General features: G+C 41.8%; 1 protein-coding gene across 1 annotated transcript in view; it reads left to right on the forward strand.

Moving 5' to 3' along the window:
* RAB28 (RAB28, member RAS oncogene family) overlaps positions 1–8,283 on the forward strand; it is a 173,033-nt gene extending 164,750 nt beyond the window's left edge. Inside the window, exon 7 of the mRNA XM_039540481.1 lies at positions 8,233–8,283. Within this exon, the coding sequence (XP_039396415.1) occupies positions 8,233–8,268 (36 nt within the window). The 3' untranslated portion in view covers positions 8,269–8,283. The remainder of the gene's footprint in view (positions 1–8,232) is intronic.
* Positions 8,284–19,475: the final 11,192 nt, after the last annotated feature.

Consider the following 19,475-nt stretch of genomic DNA (forward strand, 5'->3'; position numbering starts at 1 on the left):
GCCTGATTTTCATCTGGTGTAAATCAGTATAATGCTATTGGACATTATATTGATGCCCATAAGCGTAGGAACCTAATTACTATCTATGAACATTGATTTCAATGGAGCTATGCTGATTTACACTACCTGGACGTATTGGTTAGGTTCATATAGGAGTTCTGTGATGTAGCCAAGAACTGAACCCAGATCTCCTAATCCAGTGCTTTAATGGCAAGACCTGTGAGCATGTGTATGTGCATGTTTGAGTGTATAAAAGCAAAGTTAGGGCTTGTCTTCACTATCGGGGAGATTGATGCTGCAGCAATCGATGCAGCGAGTGTCAATTTAGTGGGTCTAGTGAAGACCCGCTAAATCAATGGCAGAGTGCTCTCCAGTCAACCCCAGTACTCTACCTCTCTGAGAAGAGTAAGGTAAGTTGACCGTAGAGCATCTCCCATCAATGCAGCACAGTGAAGACACCAGGACAAGTTGACATAAGCTACGTCGACTCCAGCTACGTTATTCACATAACTGGAGTAGTGTAACTTAGGTTGACTTACCCTGGTAGTGAGGACAAGCCCTTAGAGAGGAAGGATCGTCTTCTGGTATAGGTCCTAGGCTGTAACTCAGGAAAACGGGGCTCAAATCCTGGCTCTACCAGACTTCTTATGGGAACTTGGGTAAGTGTTACTGTGTCTCAGTTCCCATCTGTAAAATGGGGACAAAAATACTTCAATTCTCAAACTGTTAATTTGCTCGCCTGTTCAGACTCTTGGAGTGGGTGGAGGAGCTCTCTTACTATGTGTGTATGTTTAGCACCTAGCACAATGGGCTCTAATCTCTGTTGGAGACTCTAGGTGCTACTTTAGTACAAATAAGTAATACTGTGTGTGTCTATAAATAGGATTCATTATAGTATGGCATGCACCATATGGTTTATCAGCCTGAGTTTGAGATTCTTGCATTATCTCAGTGAAACATGCAAGCCATCCCCAACCAAGGCCAACCAACTCTTTTATAAACTTGTGTATGCCACATGTTAAAAGAAATATTCTCTTAAGTTTTTTTAAACTGTTATTGGGACTACTGGAAGTTCTTCCTCTGTAGCCTCATAGAATCTCCTTTCGCCCCCCCCCCCTTTAAGCTATTCAAAATGCAGCAGTAAAAGGTATTCATTTTTCTGCCACACTGACCCCTATCCATTGCTCTTCAGGTTCTTTCACGAGCTTCACTTTGCCTTCTGCATAAAATTGAGACTGCTTATGTTCATGTTTAAGGCCATACCTCTCTGTTCTCATCTTTTTCTACTTCACTGTGCCAAAACACACAACTTATACCCTTCTCTCACTCTTGTCTCTGGATATTCTTCCATGGGGTTTCTAAAATCCCTCACCTACCTTGGTTTGCCATATGTTCAGTTATTCCTCCAAGTTCCTCTTTTAAAACATCCTGTTTCCAAGTCTCTGATGATTTCAAGTCCTGCACTCAGAAATCTTAAACTAATATTTTAAAAATGTTCTACAATTATTCAAGCAGTAATCCTGGTATTATCAAGAAGCATTACTAGATAGACCATTCACTGGTACTGCTCTTCTGGTTCCCATCCCCACTTACTTTTTTTGTACATGGTTTGTCTAGACTGTAAAGTCTCTGGGGTGAAGGGCTTTCATACCTTTCTGTAGGGTATGCACAGCATGCTGCCTTATATAAATAATACATACAAACAGGGGTGAAAGTAACTTAAAGGACCCTGGAGTCCTGAGCAAGGCGTGGTCTCAACCGGAAGAGGTGTGGCCTCCACTGGAAGAGGCGGGGCTTTTCAAGATTTAAAGGCCCTCGGGCTCCGGCTGTGGCTAGGAGTCCCAGGGCCTTTAAATCACCACCATGGAAGCCAGTCCAGTCCAGCACGGCGTACTGGCTCTTGCCGGTATGCCGGACCGGACCATCTTACTTTCATCTCTGCATACAAATAAAGTAAAGCTCAGCTTAAAGCCTCTTGCCAGCACCAGCCAAATGCATCTTTGGAAATTGAATGAGGAGATATTTATGCCCCTTATGGGGACCAAGAATGTGAAACTGTCTGAAAGAAATTTATTGGTGAAAACATGAATTATTGAATGAGCAGAAGTCCTCTTCATTTAATAGAGTCTGGAAGGTATCTACATCAGTGAAGACTGAAGAGGAATAAGCACTGGAAAATAAAATCATCCTAAAGAGAAGGGATGTAGCAGCAGATGGAATGTAGGGAGGAAAATATAGGTCTGGAGAAGCTAGCTAAGTAGCAGAAATGCCACCATTACAGTGGGACCCAGAGTTGTGTTTTGTGGTTTAGAAAAAGCAAGTAGGTATGACCAAAATGGCTATCCTTTAGGAAGATGGAGTCAAAAGGACATATGCCTTAAAAGTCACAAATATGAGCTATTCAGAAGGCAAACTAAAGGCCCCAATCTAAAATGTGCAAGCAACTGAAAGGGTCACCCCATGGAAAGCAAGAAGAGTGAAGCTAAGCAAACGAGGTGATGTGATGCGTGTGAAGCAATGGGCTCATCATAGTAAATCAGATGGGGAGCTGTTTGGGTCAATTAAAGAAGTGAAGTCTGGATCCTTCAGACTTGTACATTCAACACAGGGACTTGAAGCACTCTTGTTCATTTAGCAGCCAATTTCAAGGGTGGGTAATGCATTCAAAATATGTAGAATCCTAGACCCACAACGTAAACAGTGGAGAAAGACCCACCTTTAAAAATATTAAAACTTTTTGAGGTGTGTTGCTGACTAGAAAAAAATTAAGCAGCTAATCATACAGAAAGAATAGATCACATCCTTAAAATTAAAGCCCCCAAATAAGAAAAAATCTTTATTAAACATGGATGTAGCTGCAGGTGACCTTTTTGTTTATTTATCCCTTTTGCTGAATTTATATTGACTCTCATTTTTAACGTTCCCATTTTATTTCAAACAAGATGTGGGGCCTGATTTTCCAGCATCCTGCACCTTGTGTAGTCCTCCACACCTGTGCAAAGTACATACCTCCCAACATGTCAAGTGGCTAAAATGGGCCTGGAGGCCTGGAGGGATGGATTGTGTGCTGCCCCTGGGGCGATGAGAGGCCCAGGGTGGGAATTGTAGAGTGGCCCTGTACTCACCCCACACGGGCAGCTCCTGCAGCTCTTGTTCCATGGGACTGTCTGGACTTGGGTCCCCACTTAGAGCATTGTGACTTAGTCCCTGGCACAGTGTCACAGTACCACTCACACAAATTTGGCCTTGCTGCCCCTGGTCAAACCTGAGCAGTGCTGTGACCCTGTGTGCCAGAAGTAGGTCACAGTGCCCAGAGCAGGAAGCCAAGCCCAGCTAGCCCTGCAGGATAGGAGCTGCTTCAACTGGAACGATGGGTTTTGTGGGGCAAATTGGGACAGTCCTGTGAAAAGCAGGACTGCTGGGAGGTCTAAAAATGGGTGTAATCAGAATTCCCCACTCACACTGCATGGAAGCATTTTACACCTACTTTGCACTCACTAGTTTGGATTCTATGTTACCTAGTAGCTGATTTACACCCTGAAGCCATAGTATATGGCCCTAGGAGAACCATCCTATTGTAGGGGGAGCCTGTGGTGGCAAAGAGCCACTGTTTAGCGGCTTCTTCATCAGCTCAGCCTTACCTCCTTGCTGAGAAGGTAGAGGCGGGGGGAATGGCGAGAGCAAAGAGGCGGTGGTTAGGGCTTTCTTACATCCAACTGATCCCTGACTGCTATATCAGGGTTACTGGTATCCTCAAAAGTTTAGAACAGCCTGAAGTCTGCATTAGTGGACCAGCCAACCACACAGCCAGCCCAGAATCAATGGAGTGCACCTTTGCACAGTCTCTCTTGAGCTGTGTTGTGCACTCCTTGGAGGGAGCCAAGATGTAGCCCACTTTGCACAGGTGTTAAATGACTACGGAGGGCGCGAGGCGGTGAAGACTCAGGCCCAAGATGCATAGCTATATAACGATTACTCTATCCAGGGCAAGAACCTTAAGATGACCTCTTAGAATACATGCTGCTATTTTACAGAATGTGCTAATCACAGAAGCAAGCTTATTTATAAAGTCAGTGAATCCTTGTGTATACAGTATCTCTGTGAGGGTATGACTATTTACTAGAACTAGTCTGGCTACTCTCATACAACAATCGTTAATTGCATTTCCATCTCTGAACCATCTAGGAGGTCTGTTTTTAACCGTTTATTTATTAAATTGGTGGCTGGCAGTGCCACTGTAGTTAAGGTTTTCTGTACTTCTGCTATTCCCTCCCCATTTTGGGGGGGGGGTCTGAGTCTTTTATTTTGCTATAATAAGGTCTCAAGAACAAATTTTCATGCAAAGTTTAACACAAGAAAAACACCCAGCCATGCTGAAATATTATAAAAATAACAGACCCCCAAAGTGATGAGGATGGGATGGAAAGTAAAATGGGATAGGGCCTGCTTGTGCAGCCCTTGCTCGTGGAAGCACTCCCACAGCCATGTGAGCACCTTGAGGGCTCTATTGAACTTAAGCCCACTAGTTTCAAACCATCACCTGGAAAATAAAGACAGACTCCATTATGGTCATATCCACAAGACCTCCACTGTGCTGTTTGTTCTTCATTGTCAGAGCCAATGCTAAGCATAAGCAGACTAAGCAATTGCTTTGGGCCCTGAGCAGCTTGAGAGAGCTAGCACTGCCTCTGTTAATTGTGCTCCTTTCTCCCTCCTAGTTTAACTTGCTGATTTTAAATGCATTACAACCTGGCCCAGTACTTGTGTGGTCACCAATCTGTCGAGGGTGGTCCCGGTTATTGGGTCCCATGCGCTGCCAAGACAACTGGGTCTGGGCAGAGTCTAGTCACTCTTTCTAGCTCTGGGTCTGTAAGGCACCCTGCCAGACTCAAACCGTTTTTCTGACATTCTTCTTTGGAAAAGGGATTCTGCAATCCAGTCTCCTCAGGTCCTGAAGCCAGTGCTTCAGACCTTCCAAGTGCTCCCCTCCTCCTGTCACTTACACACACTGCCTGAAAGCTCCACTGAGGTGGTGGGCACTCTGGGCTTCTATTTTAACCCCTTCAGGGACAATGTGGTGGGAAAACAGGCTTGGGTTTAGCAAAGGAATTTCTTAACAGAGACTTTAGTCTTGAAAGCACTCACAGTTACAGATGTCTGAAAAATAACAAAAGCCCTGAGAATCACCTTCCCCATGTCTGAGCTCACCCCTTCTGTGAGGTTTGTCAGTGTTTCAAGCTTGGAAGAGTCCTTCCAGCCCTGTCCTGTCAGTTCTGCTTACATGTGCTGATATTCTGCCCTTCTTCCACAGAGGAGAACCCTGCTCTTAAGGATGGTCTGTCTCCTTGCTATATTTTCAAGTGGAAAACTCCATCCCCTCTCCCCGTTCATTCATGTGCTACCTGTGGGCCCTTGTGTAGAAAAACACTGTTCCTTGGGGGTGGGCCTGCTGTTGAGTCATTCAAAATTAATGGCCCTAAATTGTAATCTTGAAGGGTTCCCAGTGATAGTCCTTAAATGACATGTCAAGTGCCTTTCCTGGGGAGGGCAACCATGTGGAATGCAATGCCATAGGCTTGACTTGGTCAAGTTTAGAGATGTGTTCAACACATAATATAAATTTGAGTTCATAATTTGATACAGACCTAGCCCACCCTGTCATAACATGCAAAAAAGTAAACATTAACCAAAAATAACCACCAGATTCATCTCATAGATCGTTCAGAAAGGGGGGAAATTAAAACAAACTCATGAATTTAGGCTGCCCGCCACAGGAGTGACTCTCCACTCTAGTACAATGGGCTTAGCCGGCTGAGTTAGCTTTGCAGAATTTGGCCCAGTGTTTCAAAGCCTACTGTGATAAAGAAAGAAAAGATCCCATAATTGGGTCACAAATAATTGGATTGTCAAAAAGCAAAAAGATTGAGAATTCTGGATTAGACAAGAAAGACGATTATACCCAAGTATATGATATACGGGTGGAAGGAGTGACCATAATGATCTTAAGTGATACTTGTTGGATTAAAGGAAGTTTCTGAAAACGCTAACACTGGCTTTTGGTTTAGTTTTTCACACAATAAAAAGAAACTTTCATTTCAAAATGTTTCATGGAAAATACCATTTTCTGACTAACTCTAATTATCATTCTGCAAATGATTCACCCTGGCTTCTAACAGCCTGTCCCTAGAGTCTTCCATAGCTATAACTGACTCATTCACAACTGCCTTCCTAGCTGTAAGTGCTGTATGAACAATTTTGAAATTCAGGCTTGTTCCATTGACCGCTATTTGAAGAGAACTGCTCCTGAGAGAATTATCTCTTCAAAATAGACCCGTTAAATTGCTTTCTGTTTATTTGCAGAACAGAGGAACTTAGTGAGTAACTGCCAACACAGGTTTGTGAAGCACAGTTTGTGCCAAGCTCAGTTGATAGCCTTTTCCAATATAGTAACAGTCTGGAGTGTAGGGGAGGGAGAGCTGTAAAAGGAATGTAGTTGACACCTAACATTTTAGAAAGGCCTTTAATGCAGTACTGCAAAAGAAGCTCAAAGACATATCAGAGAAGTATTGCTTGGATGCTAATACAACAAAGTGGACAAAGCTAGCTGACAGTGTCATCAGAGTGGGAAAAATTCTTGTCGAGGCTAGCATGGAGCATAATATATATATTGCAGCAAACAAACATAGATGCTTCAAAGCTAGGAGATGTAGCAAATAGAGAATGTGACTCAGATAGATCTTGGCAGCCGTGAGATGAGATTTAATGGAAAGAAGAGTGAAATATCACACTGGTGGAATAAATAAAATAAACCAAGGGCTGGGAGGTTTAACTTACCTCCTGGTTCCACTGTGTGGTTGTGAAACCCTTTCCTTTTACTCCGTGTGTCTAGTTAAGGTTGTGAATAATTTCATTTTCTGTGATGTTTAATCAAGAGTTCCAGGTGTTACATTTGTACTTCCTGACTTTTTGTAACTGTACCACTCAGAAAAGCCTAGTGACTGGAGCGTTGTGCAAGAGACCTGGGTTCTGTTCCCACTGGCTCTGAAAGGGATCCTGTCAAGTCTCTTTATTTCTGTGGGGATCAATTTTCCCATCTGTAAAAAGACCATATTTACCTATCTACAAAATGTGCTTTGAGATCATTGTGTGATGGCCATTGTATAAGCTATTCCTTGTAGTATACAAATCTGTATGCCTGTGTCACATTTTGGGCTGCAATCCAGAACAGTGAGAGGTTGTATCACCACCAGGGGCGGCTCTAGACCCCAGCGCGCCAAGCAGGCGCTTGGGGCGGCCGTTTCCCGGGGGGGCGGCATTTGGCTCCGGTTGAGCTCCCACCGGCATGCCTGCGGCAGGTCCACCGAAGCCCGGAACGAGCGGACCTGCCGCAGGCATGACTGCGGCGGGTCCCATCTTCCCGCGGCTCCGGTTGAGCTCCCGCAGGCATGACTGCGGCAGGTCCGCTGGTCCCGGGCTCCGGTGGACCTGCCGCAGGCATGCCGGCAGGAGCTCAACCGGAGCCGCGGGAAGAGGGGACCCGCCGCGGGACCGGGGAAGGGCGGCGCAGCGCTCCGCGCTGCTTGGGGCAGCCTGATTTCTAGAGCCGCCCCTGATCACCACGTGCCCTGCAATCTGGGGTGCCTCGCAATGCTTTGCTGTTGTAACTCCCAACAGCCTACCAGCATGCAAGTCACACCCTGAGTGTCTGTGTATAGCTACAGCCCGGGTCCGGCAGCTCCGACCCCAGCAGTATGGCAGCAACACTCCAGTCTCATGCTGGCTTCCACCAGCTTTGGTCACTACTTGCAAGGTGACCCCAACACCCTCCCGGTCCTGAATTTTCCCCAAAACTTGTGTTTTGCACTGTCCAGCCCGTTCCTGGGCAGTTGAGATATTAAAAGTCCATTGCCCTGTAAAGGGTCAATATTCAACAGTTTGTTACTTTAACTGCAGTTACCAAATAGTTCAGTTGAAACACAGCATTGGATTAGTTTAGATTAGGGCTTTCAAATTATTTAAAAAATTAATTGTGATAAAAAAAATTGCAATTAACCTTTCTTTAGGAAAAAAACTACAAAGTACAAATGCAGAACAAAATTAAAATTGATTATTTAAATCATGATTAAAATCAGTGATTGAAATTGCTTTGAATTCAATCATTTCATCCTGGGTCAAAATGGTACTCTCTTGGTGATCACTACAGAGGTCTCCCTTTTTCTCTCCCTACTGTAGGATGAAGATCCCAAGTGTGAAACTCCAAAAGTTTAAAGCCATGCTAATCAATGGGGAGTTGAAGTGTTCTCCAAGGTAGCCTGGGACATTCCCCCAGGCCCCATGTAAAGGTCATGATAATCTTATTAAAACTTTTAAAATAGGATGTTGAGATGACAGCCCACTCAGAATGTGCAAAAATCTAGGTAAGGAAGTCTTTGGATACTGAAACTTGGTGGGATGATTCACGACTGGAATGTTAAAACCAATGGTTATTAGCCACTTAGGAAGGATCAAGTGAGCAAAAAACAAGTGGGGGTGGCACTCTATGCCCAAAATGGCATTATCTTTTTTCTGAGTCCCTGATAACTCAGAAGAAAATGAACTTGAATGTTTATGGATCAATGTCCTAACAGGTAAAGCACAAGATAGGGTGTTAGTTGATGTCTGCTACCGACCACCTAATCACGCTAGGGTATAGGATTTCCACCTCCTTATAAACCTATTTATAATGTGTATGGAAAAAAACCCTGTCTGATCATAGATTCATAAATTCATAGACTCTAGGACTGGAAGGGACCTCGAGAAGTCATCAGATCCAGTCCCCTGCCCTCATGGCAGGACCAAATACTGTCTAGACCATCCCTGATAGACATTTATCTAACTTACTCTTAATATCTCCAGAGATGGAGATTCCACAACCTCCCTAGGCAGTTTATTCCAATGTTTAACCACTCTGACAGTTAGGAACTTTTTCCTGATGTCCAACCTAAACCTCCCTTGCTGCAGCTTAAGCCCATTGCCTCTTGTTCTATCCTTAGAGGCTAAGATGAACAAGTTTTCTCCCTCCTCCTTATGACACCCTTTTAGATACCTGAAAACTGCTATCATGTTCCCCTCTCAGTCTTCTCTTTTCCAAAATAAACAAACCCAATTCTTTCAGCCTTCCTTCATAGGTCATGTTCTCTAGACCTTTAATCATTCTTGTTGCTCTTCTCTGGACCCTCTCCAATTTCTCCACATCTTTCTTGAAATGCGGTGCCCAGAACTGGACACAATACTCGAGCTGAGGCCTGACCAGCGCAGAGTAGAGGGGAAGAATAACTTCTCGCGTCTTGCTCACAACACACCAGTTAATGCATCCCAGAATCACGTTTGCTTTTTTTGCAACAGCATCACACTGTTGACTCATATTTAGCTTGTGGTCCACTTCAATTTGAGTCAGATATGCTGTCATCTCATGCTGCCAGTTCTAAAACATCCTTGGAATTTCTAAATGTTATAGATGACAATTTCCTAACTCAAAAAGTGTTGCAGCCAACACAGGGGAATGTTTTATTACACCTTGTTCTAAGAGATAAAAAGGAACTGATCACAGAACTAAAAGTTAATGGTAGATTAGGTACAAGTGATCATGACATGATCATATTTATAATGTGCAAGAGAAATGCAGTCCAGACTAGTCATATATGTACTTGCTGCTTTAATAGGGCCATTTTACAAAGCTGAAAATCAGCTGAAGGGAAAGAGAGAAATTAATAAGAAAAATATGAATGATAATTGGGAATCATTTAAGAACTCCTTACTGGATGCCCCAAAAGCCACAGTACCACAATTGAGGAAGAAATCTGTGTTAGTTAAAAAACTGACCTGTTTTAGAGGGGAAGTAAAATCAGCTATAAAAAACTTTAAAAAATGGAAGAAAGGTGATGTTGATAGTAATGAATGTAAAGTAAGAAGTTACAGATTGTAGAAAATTGATAAGGGAAGCCAAGGGACACAAGGAGCCATATACACCCAGCAGAGTTAAGGACATTAAGGGGGAGTTTTTAAAAATATATATTAGGAACAAAAATAATCTTGGCAATGGTATTAGTCTGATACTAGATGGAAACTGTAGAATTGTCAATAATAATGGAGAAAAGGCAAAAGTATTCAGTAAATGTTTCTGTTCTGTATTTGGGGAAAAACAGATGATATAGTCTCATCATACGGTGATGATAACACTCTTTCCATTCCACTAGTATCTCTGGATGATGTTAAACAGAAGTTACTAAAGACAAGTATTTTGAAATCAGCAGGTCTCAATAACTTGTTCCCAAGAGTATTTAAAAGAGGTGGCTGAGGAGCTTGCTGGATCATTAATGTTGATTTTCAATAAGTCTCAAAGCACTGGGGAAGTTCCAGAAGACTAGAAAAAAGCTGATGATGTGCCAATTTTTAGAAAGGGTAAATGAGATGACCTGGGTGAAATAATTGGCCTATCAACCTGACATTCATCCCAGGCAAGATAATAGAGAGGCTGATATGGGACTCAATTAAGAACTAAAAGGAGGATAATGTAAGTAATGCAAACCAATATGTGTTTATGGAAAATAGGTCCTATCGAACTAACTTGATTTTTTAAAATATTACGTTTGGTTGATAAAAGTAATAGTGTTGACCTAATATACTTAGACTTCTGTAAGGTGTTTGACTTGGTACCACACAACATTTTGATAAAAAACATGAACAATATAAAATTAACACATGGCACACATTATATGGGTTAAAGACTGGGTAACTGATAAATATTAAAATTTAATTGTAAACAGTGAATCCTCATCAAATGGGTGGGCTTCCCAGGGGTTCCGCAGTGTTCAGTTCTTGGCCTTATGCTATTTAACAATTTTATTAATGACCTGGACGAAAACATAAAATTATCACTGATAAAGTTTGAAGATGACATAAAAACTGGGGGAATGGTAAATAATGAAAACGCAGGTCACTGCTTGCTCCCAGTTTATCCAGTGATCCAGATTGTTCTGTATCAAACATGATGTGTTTTAATACAGCAAAATGTAAATGTATACATCTAGGAACAAAGAATGTAGGTCCTTCTTACAGAATGGGGGACTCCTATTGTGGGGAGCAGTGACTTTGAAAAAGATCTGGGGGTCAGGGTGGATAATCAGCTGAACATGAGCTCCCTATGGGCAGGTCTACACTACGGGGGAAAATCGATATAAGATACGCAACTTCAGCTACGTGAATAACGTAGCTGAAGTCGAAGTATCTTATATCGAATTACCTACCGTCCTCATGGCGCGGGATCGATGTCCACGGCTCCCCATGTCGACTCCGCTACCGCCGTTCAGGTTGCTGGAGTTACGGAGTCGACATGAGCACGTTCGGGGATCGATATATCGCGTCTAGATGAGACGCGATATATCGATCCCCGATATATCGATTGCTACCCGCCGATATGGCGGGTAGTGAAGATGTACCCTATGTGACTCTGTGGCCAAAAGAGCTAATGCAATCCTGGGATGTGTAGACAAGGGAATCTCAATTTGGAGGAGAGCGGTTATTTTATCTCTGTCTTTGGCACTGGTGCGACTGCTGCTGGGATGCTGTGTCCAGTTCTGGTGCCCAGAATTCAAGAAGGATGTTGATAAACTGGAGAGTGTTCAGAAAAGAGCCATGAGAATGATTTAAAGGATCAGAAGGAGGTCAATATATTTAGCTCAACAAAGAGAAGGTTAAGGGGTGACTTGGTTACAGTCTATAAGCATCTACATAGGGAACAAATAATTAATAATGGCCTCTTCAATCTAGCAGGCAAAGGCATAACACAATCCATTGGCTGGAAATTGAAGCTAGACAAATTCAGACTGGAAATAATGAGTAAATTTTTAATGGTGAAAATAATTAGCCGCTGGAACAATTTCTCCAGCATCGTGGTGGATTTTCCATCACTGACCATTTTTAAATCAAAATTGGATGTTTTTCTAAAAGATGTGGTCTAGGAATTATTTTGGGGAAGTTCTATGGCCCGTGTTATACACAAGTCAGACTGGATGATGACAACGATCCCTTCTGGCCTTGGAATCTATGCTCTGGTCTGCGGTAGGCTTTCTGTTGCAGTCTGAATTTGGGCAGCAGCATTTGAGGGGAGTCTAGTATTGGAAAAAATCCAGTAGTGCTGAGGTGTCCTCAGTCCCAAGTTTTTCCACCCTAGTGGAACAAAATATACGTAATGTATATGTGGATGCTGTATATTTTTTTTATAGTAGATGTAAATTACTCATATGGATTAATAAGTAGCCCTTTTATACACTACAGCTCATACTGTCGCATATATAAAAATGACATACTATCACATCTTGCCTTTCCACATGGATAAATTTTGCCAGGACTGACTCAGTCTTGGAAAGATGTATTGACTCTTCTGTGTCAGGTTAAATGTAAATAAAATTGTCCCAGAATGGGCACATCCTCCATGTCATCAAAGATGTCTCCTGGCTGGATGGAACTAACTGGCGAAGCTGAAAGAGGAGCTACATCCAGTCAGAGAAGACACTTCTATGCAACCAGATGTTAAGGTTTCAGGTGGAAAAATTATCTCTGGTGATGTCAGACAACTTGTAGAGTGGGAGAGGTTTCACATTTTGTCATGAGGGAGCTCTCTGTTCCTCACCTGATGTTATATTAATGGTGCAGGTTGTGAAAAAATGTGGTCGTGTTGCCAACTGATTGATTTATGGCTTGATGTGCAGTGCTGAGTCCTCATAAATCCCACTGAAATCAGTGGGAACTGCAGATTCTCAGAACCTTTGAAAATCAGGTCATGATGTGTATTTTCACCTTCCTTTGTGTATTGGATGCAACTGTGGTGTTATGCATTTGAAGTTTTACTGTTGACTTGCCACTGTTCCTACTAAAATTTCATTGCTTTGCTATGCAGACTTGATTATTTTTTACAACATTTTCCTTAACACATGCTATTTGTGCTCTCTGTTTTGTCATGTAGTGCAGTGATCATGCAGCCCCTGCAAAATCCTACAGATTGAAAGCCACAACTGTGCAGTAAAGATAAAAACAAAAAACAAAATATGTATAACACATTTTATCTGGGAGATTTTCAAATCACTTTACAGACTGTTTATATAAGAGCATTGCTTACTCACCACTGAAATGCAGCCAAGCCTGTGTTAAAACATGACAGCCATTTAAGAGCACACAGCAAAACTATACAGCAGGTCAGGACAGGAACTAAAACTTACAAATAAAAGCTGTAGGAGAATTTTAATTATGCAAAATACACAGTAGTTACCAAATTTGGGATTGATATATCTTTTTATCTCAATTCCTATATGACTTCAGAGCCAGGCAAACTCTACAAAAAAATCTCATATCCCCCTGCCCATAGTCAGTTGGGCAAGATACTTAATCACTTTCATTGCCTTTCTCTGAATAACAGCCTTTGTTTTGTTGACATATTTTTGGTACTGAAGCACTGGTACGATACACAGTGTATTAGGTGCAGTCTTACTTGTGCCATATATAATGAGAATGCTGTCTACCTGTTCATCACATGGTGCTTCTACACAGGGCTTAAATTCAGCTGGTGCTGTCCAGTGCGGAGCTCCGGTAAATATTTTGAATCCCCCTGAAGTTTTCATAGCAGATTTTTTTTGGGGGGGGGGGGAGGGGACGGAGGGGTGCTGGGAAATACTCTGACAACTTAAGCCCCGCTTCTACATATGTATCACCAAAACATAGGCCTTTGTTTACATCAACTCACTGCAAACTCTTCTCAAATTTGCTGTTCACTGTCCCCCCCATAGGTGTTATTCTGCATTACTCTTTACCCTAAATGCATTCGTTTGCTTTTATTTGGTTTGTCTCACTTTGCTATTTTTTTTTGGCCCCGAATTCTAATCTGTTTTGGTTCTTTTGCATTTCTCGACCCTTCTTTTCAATGGAATATCAGTCACAATGTCTCCTGCATTGAATTTTCTTTTCTTGTTCGTTTGTAAATGTTTTAATCATTCAGCTAGTAGGTGAACATCCCAAGATTCCTAATTCTTCAAAACCACATGCAGGAGATCTAATACTCTTCTGCTGTGTTCCCTGAAACCAGGCCTCAGGATCTTGAATTCAAGTACCATAGCGTCTCAAGTAGCAAACTTCCCTGATACCATCACAGTGTCAATCATCTCCATCCAATTTGTATGAAGTTGAAAGAAAAAGGACAAGAAACCCAATTCTTATAAAATGAAAGCTTGGATTCTGGGGGAGGAGGAGCAAAGAATGCAGAAAGACCTAGAAGCATGAATCTATATTTATCTGGTCACAGTTTTCCTGGGTCTATAGTTATAACAGGATAGATTCATTGATAATCCTCAAATATATAGCATTGATTATCATCCAAAAGAATATAGACTCTTACTTCTGAGGTAGTAGAAAGATACCATTTATTTCCAGCTTCAGCAATTTTAAGCTATAGCAATGTTTTTCACTGAAAATGACACTGTTAGAGGAGCTACTGTGTGTTTAGTAGAAATGAATGAACCTCTAAAGCTCTGGAAGTTTGGAAATGTTCAGTTGCCTCAAAATGCTTGGATTCTTCTCAAAATTTTCTCTTAGCATATATAAATCTACCACCCAGCTATCATCCTCCTAGGAATTAGCAAAAAACATATTTTCAGGACAAATGGATTGGCTGATGAAGAGAAATATGCTAGCAACATTTTTGATTTGCATTTAAAAGTAGAATATTTCTTCCATTGGAGTCAGAAGTCAGCACTGCAAGTATGTTCTTTCCAATGAACTTACAAAAGACGTTTTCTTTCTGCAGGCATTCAGCCACACCACCATGGGCTGTGATCTTGTCAGTTCTCATAAGCTAGTAACACCAATGGTAACAAAATACATTCCCGAGTTTTAGGGCATAGATTTCCCTAAATCAGTTTGGTTCATCTCTTATATGCAGTTTTCAATCTTTAAAAAAAAAAAAAAGCACTGAAAATAATTTTGAATAGTTTTCTAACTGTTAAACCTAGTCATGCTAAATGTAAACAGTTTCACACAACCCACCTTTCTTGACTCAGTAATTACAAGAGTATTGATCACAATCTTAATCAGAAAAGTTAAATGGTACCTTACTCGCTGAGTAGTCCTATTGAGTCAACCTGACTGAAGGAGGCAGACACAGGCTCAAAGCAGGTTAAAGGCTGGTAGTTAACGATACAGGACTTTGGAGTCTCCTGCAAAATGAGCAGCTTAGATACTTACTCCTAAGTACACATAGACAAATAAACTAAAGTACACATAACAACTAAACTAAACTTACACAAAGATTATATACTAAATGAGGACACTCTTACATTCTGTTTGATTTAAAAAGGGCTTTACAAACTTAGGTGACTTGTACCATGCGTCAATGGCACTTCTCCCAGAACTCAAATCCAGCCACAGGTGGAGTGAAACATGGCAACCGTTCAACAGCACACAACAACACCCTACAGCAATGTCAGCACTGAGGGAAGAAAACTATCTCCAACCAAAATTATGCAGGAAATTTATGGAGGTGCAATAATAATATCCAGATTGCTTTTATCCAGTTCTCCAGACTTGATTAAATCTACTTTTGGCTAAAGGTGCTATGAAATCATTAGTAACCACCAACGGTCATGAGCTTGGTTCTGTCTCATTTAAAAGATCGCATCCTGAGCATTGCAGTGCCCGCTATCACCATGCTGGGGCACTGAATCATTATTACTGATTCCAAGGGAAAAGAACTGATTTTACTTTATCACCAGCACTGCTACCTGAAGCATCTGTGTTTTCCTATAGAGATCTCTCCCCTAAGTACTGCTGTACCCCAACACTGCTCAGCATTTGAGATTTGATGATTGTTCTGCTTGAAAGGGTACTGTTTTCAGGCTTTAAAATGTCCTAGAACAAATAGATTCATATAGTGCAATACTCGGTTTTGGTTATGCTGCAGCAGCAGAGCTTTCTTTATATAAAAGCAAAACTTTCTGAATGCAAAAGATTTTTCTTGCTAACACTGTTGAGAGGATGGAAGTTCTGGTGGGAATTCTTCCAAGTGAAACTTTGGCTTCACTCAGCTGGAATGGCACAGTCTCCTTACTAACAGTGCCTTTTTTTTTTTTAACCACAAACTTCCTAGTGTCACAGCTCTGTGCAAATACTTCCCACATGGCAGCCGGCTGATCTGGTAATCACTTAGAGCTTGAGTGTAAAATACACAAGCAGCAGCACACACACAAATACCTGACCTGTCGGATGTTGCAATTCAGCTAGATTTGCCTAGAGTGAATCTAGCTGACTTATATTTAAAAAAAATAATCCCTTTTTTGGTTTACATTTTAAGGTCAGACGAGACCAATAGATCATCACGCCTGACTTACTGCATAGCACAAGCTGATACTCATCTAATGGTCCTTTCTGTTGTTGTTTTGTTATTCCCATCCCCTCTCCTCTGTCTACCTGTCTTTCTGTCACTACACTTTGAGCTCCTTTGGGCAGGGACTGGCCCTACTGGAACATCAGGAAAGTGCCTAGCACTCTTTGAACAAATAATAAACGCAAGCCATTGTCTGTTTTGTTTAATCATGAGCTTGAGAGGCTGCATTTGATGCTTCCGGTAGGGAAATATCGGTGAGAATACTTTCACTTTACTAAATTTAGCAGGGCTTTAACCCAACTTTTTTCTTAGTTGGCGTAGGGATGCTTTCCTTAACACACCATCAAACAGGGATGAGCTAACATTTATGCTGTGGGGGGGAAGGAAAAGGGCTTCAGTCTTTTTTTATAAATTAATGTGGGGGAACAAACCCTGAAGTTTGTTTCTGCAACAATAATTAGCACTGACAGTCAATAGGATCACTTGCTGTAAGAAATTTAAATCTGTTTTGGTCAAGTGCGTAGCACAATGGGAATCTGATTCTGACTGACATCTTGAAGCCCTATCAGAAAATAAATATAATGATCATCATCCTAAAATTAGTTGGCTTTTATAGACAAATGAAGAAAGCTCTTTACAATGGAAATCCTTACACAAGCTAAACTACAGGCTCTGCCGTGTGCTCCCGCTACAATTTGTGTCACTCAGGGCTAGATTCTACCCTGCATCTGAGCTCTGGTCTGTGCAGTGGCAGTGGGCAGTCAGGGACCTGATTAAGGCTCCTTGATCATGGTTGTCAGTCTTTACTAGCCCTGGCAAGTAAAGGTTTCTTCAGTTTATGACACTGATGATTGCAGAGTGGAGTTCCACGACATTTCCTTGATGTGCTCCCTCCGCTGAATGTAGAGGAGAAGCTCTACTTCTATAGAGAGTTCCCCTTCAGGGCCATTTGCATCCTGAATCTGGCCCACTTGCAGTACTTGTGCAGAACAAAGAGACTTGCTCATAATGGACCATCATTCCCCTAGTCTCAGCCCTTTTAATACTGTTAATCTCCCTTTTTCTGCAGACCTAAATCCTTTACACTGAATTTACCTTTTCAATATCCCCTGCTGCAAGGCCCACATTATATCACACTCTTTTCCCCTGTCATCCTTCCTTCTCCTGAGCTTTCTATTCTTTTTGGTTTTCTGCACTTCCATTTTCTCTCTGGCCGCATCTTGTTCCTAGTCTTTCTATTTCCCCCCCTTCTCTCATTATTTGTGTTACCATAGCACTTAGAAGCCCCATCCATGAACCAAGACCCCACTGTGTTAGGTGTTGTACATGCACAGTGAACAAAAAGATGTTTCCTTCTTCAGAGAATTTACAATATAAGTATTCCATCTCTCCAGTTCATTTTCTCCCCATTCCTCACATTCATTCATTCTCCCTTGATATGAGAAACTTATTTACAGTGAACAATGTACTGAATGAAGTTAGCTCATGGAATATCCATGAGCAGATCACAATTTCCTCTTTGTTGTTCAGATGTATTGAAAATAGATTGTGAATATTTGAAACTTGAGCTAAGTTGCTTACTTGTCATTGGTTCTATTCAGTTTTATATAGGTTTTTGTACTGCGCTCATCACTATAGTAGCTGAGGACCTTCCAGTAGTTCATTACGCAAGGTGAATATACATCTGTTGCATGTTGTTTGTTCTTTCATCCTGTCCCCAGAGGGAGAGTTGTGTGCAGTGGAGTGTCTTGTTTGTTTATTTATTTATTAAATATACCTATTGCTGTGTGTTTAAATAGGAGAAGGCAAAGTCAAAGAAATGTGCCTTGCACTTGGAACGGAAAGTGTTGAGGTTTGTGATAGTTGTTATTTCCTGGAAGAGTTTCATCAGACAGCCTCTGACCACCCCCTCAGAAAGTTATTTCTCCCATACAGATGAGCTTTACTCTGATTGTTGAGAGTTCCATTGTGCAAGGTCATTGTCCCAGAGCTTTAGGCACTCTTTTTGTTTTCAGGCCATAGAGTGCTTTGAGGATAAGGACTGAGACCTTCAACTTGATTCAAAATTACATGAGAAGCCAGTGTAGTGAGTGGAGGACAGGTGTGTGATGTATCTCACAGTAACCTGTGTTCTTGAGAAGTGCTGCTGCGTTTTGTACAAGTTGGAGTTTCCTAAGTGTTGAAGGTTTCATGACCAGGAATATTGCATTTCTGGAGTTCAGCTGAGATGATGATGAAGGCATGAGTAACTGAGAGTCTTCATCCGTCAGGATGGGATGGAGTCTCCTAGCCAACCAGAGATGATAGTAAGTGTTATTCGCAGTCATTGGAATCCAAGAGTACTCCTAGACTGCAGACTGAATTGACCAATTGTGGATGTGAACCTTCAGTCAAAGGATATTACACTGTAGCTGCAAATGCCTCAGCATATTTTCCTCTGCCCATCAGTATCACCTCTGGTTTGCTCAGGTTCAGCTTCAGCCAACCATTCTTCATCCATGAGCTGATCACATCCAAAGCACTGGACCATCTAGGTGATAGTGGTATAGTTGTATTTGGTGAAGGATGGGTAGAACTGTGTGGCATCTGAGTATTGCAGGCACTTGTGTCCATGTAGTCAGACCAGTTCACTTAGTGGTTGCATTTAGATGTTGAAAAGGACCAGAGAGAAAATTGATCCTTGTGGAACTCCACAAGGAGTCTAGTAGTGGAGGTGCAGTTTCCCATCACTACCCTTTGGGTGTGTCCCTCAGTAAGGACTCAAACCATTTTAGGTCAGTACCCTGGACCCTTTCCATTTCTCTCAAGTGGGGCAGCAGTATCTCAAGGTCAATAGCGTCAACTGCTGCAGAGAGGTCTAGGAGGATGAGAATGGATGTCATAAGTCACATTTAAAACACCATGTAGATTTCCAGCGACAAAGTCATAAACATGACCTCTTTCAAAGTCTGTGGCAATGTTTTTACAGATGCAAATGAATTTGTCACTTACAGAAACACACTAAACTTGTCCTGGCTCTGAAACCAAGAATAAGAATAAACCAAGCACTTTGATGGAATGCAATTCC

The sequence above is a fragment of the Mauremys reevesii genome, linkage group 5 (assembly GCF_016161935.1).
Source record: "Mauremys reevesii isolate NIE-2019 linkage group 5, ASM1616193v1, whole genome shotgun sequence".
Classification (NCBI taxonomy): Eukaryota; Metazoa; Chordata; order Testudines; family Geoemydidae; genus Mauremys; species Mauremys reevesii.